Source organism: Benincasa hispida, chromosome 9, assembly GCF_009727055.1.
Source record: "Benincasa hispida cultivar B227 chromosome 9, ASM972705v1, whole genome shotgun sequence".
In the NCBI taxonomy this organism is placed as follows: domain Eukaryota; kingdom Viridiplantae; phylum Streptophyta; class Magnoliopsida; order Cucurbitales; family Cucurbitaceae; genus Benincasa; species Benincasa hispida.
Window position 1 is genome coordinate 6,133,850 of NC_052357.1, and position 10,854 is coordinate 6,144,703.

General features: G+C 32.7%; 1 protein-coding gene across 1 annotated transcript; it reads left to right on the forward strand.

Moving 5' to 3' along the window:
- Positions 1 to 7,665: 7,665 nt before the first annotated feature.
- LOC120086365 (trihelix transcription factor ASIL2) lies at positions 7,666 to 10,387 on the forward strand. The gene is made up of 2 exons (XM_039042982.1): positions 7,666 to 9,335; positions 10,110 to 10,387. The coding sequence occupies exon 1, from the start codon at positions 8,191 to 8,193 to the stop codon at positions 9,313 to 9,315; it is 1,125 nt and encodes a 374-aa protein (XP_038898910.1). The 5' UTR covers positions 7,666 to 8,190; the 3' UTR covers positions 9,316 to 9,335; positions 10,110 to 10,387.
- Positions 10,388 to 10,854: the final 467 nt, after the last annotated feature.

Consider the following 10,854-nt stretch of genomic DNA (forward strand, 5'->3'; position numbering starts at 1 on the left):
ATAACAAAGACATCTTGTTGAAGTATGACGTTACATCCATGCTCCCTTGTTTGCATTCATGAACCTGTCTACGTAGAGTATACATGCGGATGTGTTCTGACGCCTCGAATATAACCGTCGGACTGCATCCTAGATATCTCGGGCAGTAGCTGAATAGAGTAAAAGTTTACGAATTTGTGGTTCCATGTTACTGATCAACATCGAGCGGAGCAATGAATCTTCTGCCTTCTAGACACGCTCTTGAGGATCCCCAGGATTCGTCATGGTATCTCTCCAATCAAGTATCCAAACTTATGGCGTCCCTTAAGAACCATTTTAATTGTTTGGGACCAAGAGAAGTAATTTTGTCCATTCAACTTCTCTCCCGCGATCATTCCTGCAGAGTTTCCTATAGTCCCAGATAAAAGATTAGTAGTAAACATTGATACCATATTTTCTGAATAAATCGGGGAAGAATCATGGCCATTCAAGCTGGCTCCAAGAGCGGCCATCTGTTGTTGGATACTGACCAATTGTTGTTGGAGTTCCCCATGAGATTCAGATCTGGGGTGTTTCTGTCCATAGGTCATGGAATTTTCTTCAACAGAAACACCCATTCGAAACTGAGGTTGAATTGGGTACACATGAGAAACCACCATGGTACTGTGAGGAGACTACTGCCGGAATCCCACCGGCGGAAAAATACGGCAGCCCGTGATCGGCTTTGCTCCTAAGTGGCTGCGATGGTGGGTAACGGACAGAGGGCTCGGCGATCGGCTGCGAGATTGAAGAAAACGTGCCAATCTGACCCGACCCAGCAACTGGAGCGAACCCACGACCGTCTGGAGCAAACCCAATCATGTGCAAAGTCGAAGGACCCCATCGACGATGTTCGACTGGTACGCTGCGTCTGGGAGCTGTTTGGCGCGCTGGTTGGAGCGAATCCACCAGAGCCCTGTGTCGATCGCGATCTAAGGCAAGTCTAAGGTCCGAGATGCACGCCGACTGGGTTATTGAAGTCTGGCAGCAGGGCTCCAAATGGGTCGAGTTGCGCTGGGTTTAAGATGGTTTGGAGATATCGATCAACGACTGCTTGAATCACAGCCACATTAGTCGTGTCTGCCAGTGTACCTTCACCTATCAAGTTTGATGACTGAGTTTCTTCTATTGAGGCTAGGGTTTCATCACCTTGCTCTGATACCATATTGAAATAGAAAAGAAAGAAATGACACAAAGAATTTACGTGGAAAACTCTAATTCAGGGAAGAAAAACCACGATAGAAAAGGTTTTATTATTTTAATGTCATGCATACAAGAGACCTCGACCTCAGATATAAATAGGATGAGGGGAAACCCTAATTTAGCAAATATAGAGTAAACTATAAAACCGCCCTTAGGCTAATTCAACATATTTCAACACTAAGCAATCGTGTATAAATTACTAAGCGATCATGTATAATTTATTAAGCGATCGTGTATAAATTACTAAGCGATCGTGTATAATTTACTAAACAATCGCATAGTAACTTATTAACGATTACTAAATAATCGTGTTCAACAGACGCATTCTGACTCAGTTTAATTTTTTTAATGCAGCGTATGGAGAAAAAATAATAAAATATTCCCGAAGACGTATTCGGATGGGTACAAAAAAAACTACCTCTTTCCCCTAAATAAGTTGGAAATCCTCCCATTTTCCCCAATTAACTTTCAAAACAACCCCCAATCTAAATAACCCCCAAAATTACGGCAGTGGAAAGTTTTTCTGACGTCTCAATAATGTATTTGTATATTTATCTATGCAATATTGAGGATATATCACAAAAGTGTTCGAGTTTTAATTGTTGAAATATAGTAATATTTTGAAAAATGGTCATAAACAACCATTTTTTAAGTTTCATCTTTCACAGCTAGCATTTTCTTAAATTGTTAAAATAGTTTTTCCGATCAAGATTGACATCGAATTTTGAATTATAAAAATAATTTTTCATCTTATATCCAAATATCAATTCTTTCGGACTTTCTCGGTACAATTTTGTCGGGGATGAACACCAAGATCATGCTTTGTCGGTGAAATTTTGCTTGAAATGAACATCAAAATTCACATAATTTTTTCAAATATTATGCAATCTTTCTATTTTTAAATTTTGGAAATATGAGAAAGGTTAGTAAGATTTGAGAAAATTATATCAATCTCATTTCTCATCTTGGCCGAGATTCCATCGAGAAAACTCAAAAAAATCGATAGTTTGAATATAAGATGAAAAAGTTATATTCAAAAGTTAACTTTTTCTACAAATCTTGGTGGTCAATCTCAATCAAGAATAATAATAATAATAATAATAAAACTATTTTAATGTGTTTAAAAAAAAAACGTGCTAGTTGTGAAATTTGAACTTAAATAATGTTATTTTTTACAATTTCTTCAATATTATACCTACTTCGCGATATATCGATGTCGTTTTACTTATCTAGTTTTAATTGTGTAGAGAATTCTAAATCATATTTATCTCAATCTCATGTCGCCTTAGTATATTCACTTGTATGTGTGTTGATAAGTACAGTAATATTTATTCTCAGGTCACGATCATATCATCTATTTGTTAAAAAATTGGAGGTAAAAGTCAAGTGTACAACTCAATTAGATTAGACATATATCATTGATACAAGTGGTCTCAAATTGGAACCACCATTCTCACTTGAACTCAAAATAATAATGAGTAAAATAACTATAAAAAAACTAAGTCCAAATGGTAATGTTTTCATTTTTCTTTTTAATTTTCAATATTATGGTGTCTTCTTTTCTAAAACCACATTAGAACTCTTCCTTGTGGGGGTTGGGGGTTATAAAACAAGCGCAATGGTATAATTTACAAGTATGTTTATGCCAAAATAAAATTAGTTAAAAAAATAGTAAGTTAAAATATCAATTTTGATCCCTACACTTTGAAATTTGTTTAAATTCACATACTTTCAATTATCCAACTTTAACTTCTAACTTTCAAATTTTAAAATTAGTCTCCTAATTTATTGACTTTTTTAAAAAAAAAAAAAAAAATTGTTATCTATTAGCATTTTTACTATAAATTGAAAAACATATTCACACATTGTATTTATTTATAAAATATTATTATTATAATTATTTAACCAAATATAAAAAAATTAATTTTGAAAGACTAAATTTAATATTTATTAAAAATACATAAACCAAAATCTATTTAAGACTAAGAGTTTGTTTGGATTGACTTGAGAAAAAAATGTTTTACTCATTTTTATTTAAACATTTTTTATATAAAAAAAAATAAAATACACTTGAAAAACTATTTTGAATGATTGTCAAACACTCCAATTTCTTTCTAAATGGCTTATTTTTTAAAATTAAACACTTGAAAATATATTCCAAATACAAAATGAAATAATTATTAGTAAATAGAAACGGCCTAGATGGAGGCTAAAATAGGTGTTTACTTCAACAACAAAACAAATAAATTTGAAAGAAAGTTATTTAAAAAAACAAAAACAAAAAAAACTAATGAAAAAATTTGTAAGTCTATTTTGTTTAGGGATGTACACGGGTTGTTAGGTTAGGGTGGGTTAAGGAGATTTTTTAGACCAATCCAAATATTCGGGTTGGTTGGGTTGGCTACCCGAATACGGTCTCCAACCCAACTATTAAACGTCGAATAAGGTTGAGTTGAGTTGTCAGGCTATTTATTTGGCATAACAACACACATGTCTCTAATAAAGACCCTATATTTCACTTTTGTCCAGCTTTTCCATTATTTTCAGAAATGTCCAAATGGTTTCTTAATCACATAAAAATAAGAATCTAATTACCTTTTTGTCCTCAACCTATAATCAATTACACATTTTTCCAAAAATGAAACTCAAAGGTTTCCTTAATTCACGATCACGTGTAGTTTTTATTTTAACCATTTTTTTTTTCCAAAACCCTCATTCTCTCTACCTCCCTCGTTCTCTCCATCTTTACAACAGCCCACAAAGACCAAATTGGTGATCAGTTCACTGGTGACCACACTGGACAACAAACAACATACAAAGAACGACAGATGCAGAGTGGAACTCGAGCGAGGAACGACTAACTTAGAGTGAAATAGTGAGCAACTCAGCTGGGCGGTGAACAATGACTCGGCTTGACGGCGGATGGCAACTTGACTTGGATGACGGTGCAGACATGGCTGATTTGGCTCGGCAACCTTGAACAATGCACAACTCGGCTAGATGGCGAACAACGAGTGACTTGGCTTGACGGCGGATGCCAGATTCGAATGATGGTGATAACGCGGCAGATGATTGAACGACGGTAGATGGACATGGACAACGAATGGTCAAACAACGACATAAATGATATATACTATGATTTATGTTGACAATTTTATGTTATATAATGTAATGTTGAAAACTTAGTCTATATAAGATTTATATATTGTGATATATTCTTTTGTTTATATTCTGACTGCTTTGAATGAATGATATATACTCTAAAATGGAATTTATGATATATACCGAGATTTATATTGAATATTGAACATCTAAATTTTTGAATGGTACAACCATTTATTTGAGTACATTAATATTTCATATATCGGGTTTAGATATATTGGTTATAATATTTGCAAACATATATTACAATGTTCTATGATATATATATTGTGGTGTAAATGAAATCTATGATATATATGTGATTTATGTTAAATATTGAGTCAATCTTTAATTTATATATTGTGGTATATTTCATATATTTGTTAGTCTATTTTCAAATACCTAACAAAATGTTATAAGATATATTTAAAATAACCATGAATCCGACAAATATACCAATAAGTTGATATGTGAAACCAACATAAACAGAAAATAAATTTTCATTAAATATATTTTCTGTCTCCAATTAAACAAAAAGAATAAAAAAATTTAAAAATAAATGCATTTTCTCTATCCAACATTAAAAGTGTTTCGGGAAAAAAAAATGCCATATTCTCTCTCTTGTCCGCCACACTCATGAGTATTTTAGTCTAAAAAATCCATTAAATCTTATATATGAAAATATCAAAAAATTTGAACATTTATGAAAATAAGTTTTGAAAAGGGATTGAATCTATAATGATCCCTTATTTATTTTTCTTATCTTTTTTATTACATTTTTCATAAAACTCAAATGTGAAATATCAAAATTCAAGATATCAATTACAAATTTTAAACAAACATTAAAAATATATGTGAGATGTAATATTTATAAGTTATAATATATGTTTTTTTAATAATATTAGAAATTCGAATTGAGTTTAGTCAACCCAAATTTTTGAAGGGCTGACAAGTGAAATAACAAATTTTAAAGTTTCATTTGAAAAAATGGCAAACAAATTTCATAATTATAAAAATAGCAAAACAAATTTATATAATACAAAATACTAATTAGTAAATGACAAAACAACCCTAAAACAACAAAATTTAGTATAAACGCGAATGCAAACATATATTATTTCAAAACCAACTCAAATACCACAAATACACTCTAAAATAACAAAATTTAGTATGAACGCGAATGCAAAGATACATTGTTTTAAAACCAACTCAAAATACCACAAATACACTATATCTAAACATTCTATAATCACAAATACACAATATCTAAATATTTCATAAACAAACAAAAATAAAAAATCACCCAATATAAGGTCCTCAATGCTAGATAAAATACTAATTAGTATGCGAAGGAAGATGACGACCAAATGGCGAGGGTCATTAGAAACTATGTCTACAACGATGGATTTCCTCCGACGTGAGAAAGAGCAAAGTTGATTGTACCGATGAAGTTGTTGTTGGCAGGTGAATATTTGAAATAATTGCAATTTCAGAACGATGTGACTACTAGAAATATGATTGCGTTTGACACCAAACCAGTTATAGAGAGTTTCATCATATTCATTCCATTTCATCATATTCATTCCATTTGACCATTTTGCTCATAAGATCTTAAAAGCCAATTTTAATTGCTATCAATCCTAGAACGTCATTGTTGAAAACAGAACGTCATTATTGAAAACGATAACGATGTTCAAAGTATAAATAAAAGTAGGAAACATGTGTGCGAGCGAAAAAGGTTGGCAGCCCATGAGATTAAGAAGGAGAAAATGAGATTTTGCGGGACGATTAAGTGAAAAAAATGAAGAATATGAGATATAATAATAATAATAATAATAAACTCTATGTGTGTCTAATTCTCATTTGATAATTATGAATGAAAAAAGATCAAATTAATTTGATAACAACATGTATAAAATAATGAAAATAATATTTAGATACATTTAAATTTGAAACAAACATTTAAACAAATTGAAAGTTAGTTAGATAAAATCAAATTTGATAACAAAAGATAAATTCAAATATAAATTAGAGAGAAAAATCAGGAAGTTTAGTTTATTGTAATTAATTCAATAAGTAATTAGATCAAATATAATTTGATGATGATGATAATAAACTCTCTGTGTGCGTGTGCGTGGGTGTAAGTCTGATTCCCATTTATATGTTTCTTTTTAAGTACAATAAGTCACTTTTACGTGTGAATGATCAAATTAATTTGATAACAGTATGTATAAATTAATGGAAAAAATGTTTAGATATTGAAACAAACATTTAAACAAATCGAAAGTTAGTTACATAACATCAAATTTGATAATAAAAGATAAATTTAAATATAAATTTGAGAGAAAATCAGGAAGTTTTGTTTATATTGATTAATCCAATAAGTAATTAAATGAAATCTAATTTGATAATAAACTATAAATTCAAATCTAATTCAGTTAAGAAAAATAGAGTCTGTTTATTTACAATTATACTATATTCATAATTCCATTTTCATTTAAACTTCAATAATTACACTGTATTTATAACTCATCCAACCACAAAACTAACATAACTCATTGTAGAGGCATAACAAAAATAGCAAGATCGTAGACGTGAATACTTATTTATTTGTCAAAAAGATAAATTAATGGTATAGTAATATAATTAGATGATAATGAATAAAAATTGATTAAAAAAGTACAAAAAAATATCAAATTTAAATGAAATATACAGTTTGATAGATAATAATATGTATAAAATATTGAGTAAAATTCTAATTAGGATAAAAATTTTGAATGCGAATTTTAAATAATAAAATAATATAAATCTAAAGATGTATTATAAATTAAAATCAAAGTAGTGATAAACAAATTAAACATTGATTAATTCTGAATATTTTCAAAAATTGGTTAAATCAAATCAAAATATATATGAAATCATTGATTCAAATTTTAAAATGAGAGAAAAATTTGGTACCATTATCTATTGAATCGTTGAAATCAAATGTATTTATTTATATTGTATTTCTATTGACAATTGATATAGTCTCATAACATATGATTCCATTAAAACTGTATTTCTACAGTACTCGAATAAATTATTAATCGACCATATCAGGGATAATTTAGAAATTTAAAAAATATATGTCATGTGCATAGTATGTTTTTGTTCTTGACAAAAATCAAAAGACACCTATAATTTTGCTATTTTCTCCAATCTTCCATTTTTAAAAATGTAACATAGAACCAAACCAATCCGAAAAAAATATAAGAACATCTCAACCCAACTCTAACTCGAAATTAAAATCATCCAACCTGGTGAGGATAAAATTGTAATTAATCAGACATAATTGGAGTTTTAAGTAAATTACTTGTACCACATAAAAACAGCGATGGACTACCTACCCGAGGCTATGCCGGCAGCGTCATCACGGTCACTCCGGTTATGAAAAACTCCCGGTACAAATTACCGCCAATCACGTTTTGCCACGTCGTCTATCCGGTTCTAATTTATCGCCACGTATCCCCTTCCCAAATTACTCCCTCACCGACGCCGTCAGTTCCCTTCTCCCTGTTTTTTCCGTCAACCAAATTAAACTCCCCATTTTTTCTTCACAGAAATTATGCCATTTTCGCCGGTCAACCCCAAACCCTAACCCTAACCCTTTTTCTCTCTCTCGGATCAGACATTTGCATTTCACATCGCGGCATATCTCCGGCTCATGACGGTACCGGACCGATTCACATGCGCCGGTGAACCAACATCACGTTCTTTCCATCTAGTTGCCAGATCGGTGCGTAACATTTTCGGATCGGCGATTTTTTGTTCAAGATTGGACCGGATTCCATGAAGGAAGACGATGAGATTCAGTCCTATCCGTCACCGGGAAGTGGATCTCCTGCTTCGCCGATCTCCAACGGCCGGATTACCGTAACGGTTGCGGCGGCGCCTCCTCCTCCGCCTTCTTCTCAGAACATGATAACCTTGGCTCTGCCGAATCAGCAGTCCAAGGGCGGCGGTGGAGGAAGCGGCGGTGGCGGAAGAGAGGATTGCTGGAGCGAAGGTGCGACGTCGGTGCTGATTGATGCTTGGGGAGAGAGGTATTTAGAACTGAGTAGAGGGAATTTGAAGCAGAAGCATTGGAAAGAGGTTGCTGATATTGTGAGTAGTAGAGAGGATTATACGAAGATACCGAGGACTGATATTCAGTGCAAGAATCGGATTGATACGGTCAAGAAGAAATATAAGACTGAGAAGGCTAAGATTACTGCTGGAGGAGGCCCCAGTAAGTGGCCATTTTATGATAGATTGGATCAACTGATTGGTCCCGCTTCGAAGAATTCTGCTTCTAGCGCCGGTGTAGCGACCGCTGTAAATCCGCCGCTGCAGCAGAACCAGAAAGTTCCTCTAGGAATTCCTGTAGTGAATCGATCGTTAATTCCGTATCAAGCTCATCATAATCACAGTCACCAACAGCAACCAAAGGGGCCAAAAGCTCAGAAGATTCAGTACCACAAGCGGCCTCGAACTACTGATTCCGATTCCTCAGGCTCCGACCGAGAAACATCCCCAACTTCGAGTGATAGTTATCGGCAAGCAAATTTTCAGAGGAAAAATGTTAGGGTTCAGAAGGAAGCGGTGAATCCGAATTTGGGGCAGGTGGGGAAGGCAGAGAAGGGAAGGAATGGATCGAGAGAAAAGGGATGGGGAAATGCTGTGAGTGAATTAACACAAGCAATTCTGAAATTTGGCGAGGCGTATGAACAAGCAGAGAGTTCGAAGCTGGAGCAAGTAGTGGAAATGGAGAAGCAGAGGATGAAATTTGCCAAGGATCTGGAATTGCAAAGAATGCAATTCTTTATGAAGACACAGTTGGAGATTTCGCAGCTCAAACATGGGAGAAGAGTTGTTGCTGCTGGTAATCATCATTGTAGCAACAACAACAACAGTAACAGCGATAGCAGCAACTAGATGATGAGATGCAGAATTAGGTAACTATTTTTCCCATCTTTGGAAATGTTTAGTCTGTATTAGTTTACTTATCTGTATCCTAATTTATCATTTTCTCTCATAAATTAACTTGATCAAGATGTTCAAAGCTTAGTAATTGGCAGTCAGTCTGTTTTACCCATTAGAATTCATCATCATCCACCTTTAGTTTTCTTCATATTGGAAGAAGGGGAAATAGTTTCTCTATATAAAACACTGTTAATTAGAGGAAAATGATGTGGTGGCAAATCCATTTGGAATGAATGACTGTTCCTTCCTACTTCTCTTTTTTGGTAACTAATAGATAAAGATGCCAAATTGTGGTCAGACCCAGATTCTGAATTTACAGAGATGCACTTGTCATCGATTGATTCGAACAAAATATAATAAAAAATAATTATAAAAACAGAAGGGACCAGGAGAAATCATGCCCTGACTTTATATGACAAACACAGTCTCCCTGATCCTCTCATTAATTAAGGTTAACCTTCAATCAATTAGTGGATGAGATTTGAAATTAATAAACTATATTTTTTTTTTGGCAATTTTTGTTGGGAAGAAAAGTATGTGATGATAAGATTGATTGTCTGGTTGTTGAATCTGATACCATGATCTTTTTTTGTCAACAATATAAATATTAACTTTGGATAGGATCAAATCCATGTGGGGTGTGTGTGAGAAAGTGCAATACTTTTTAAGTTTTACTGTAAGTGACCAAAGTCATTTGATTGATCTAATAATACTCAATACTTACTTTTTCATATCCCCACCAAAAGGAAGAACAGATTCAAATGGTAGATCTTGGATAGATTTTCTTGCTTCCACAGGCATTACAACCGTAGGATTTGAAGCCAGAGAACTAAATCTGTTGATTTATTTTGGGCTAATTGAAAGTTTTTCGAATCTATTATTTAGAAACGATGGGAAGATGTGTTGTTTGAGTTGCCATTTTCTTATGATGTTCTATAATCAACTTGAAAACAAAGCTGGATATGTGGATTTGAGCTTCAACCTCAATGGAATTGGCATATGTTAATGACTGTTGAACTTGGTTCAATTCGTCGTCCCACATAAATAGTAGTTACCTGTGACAAAAGTTATTTTAATAATTTCGAAATCACTCTCAATTACACAATTAGCTGTTTTGAATCCATTCTCAATACTAGTTTTTAGTTTTTGAAAGTTCATTTAAAAAACATATACAATTATGTTCAAATTTTATGGCCTACATTGAAAAATGAAGGATGAACAGTCAAGCAGTAGGGTCAAATTTTGGTCTATAAATTTAAAATTATTTAAAATATGGTGTTTTTAAGCCATATCTCAAGTGTAAGGTTAAAAAATTTGAATTTATCCAAAAAAGTGTGATTTAGAAAGCGATTGAAATATATATTTTAAATCAACATTCTATCCTTAACTCGTGTTCCCATCGATAAAAGTATCTCTACTTCTTTTCCTTTTCTTTTTTTCTTTTCTTTTTTTCGGAAGAAAAAAGAAAAGGAAAAGTGAGGTTGGATACAT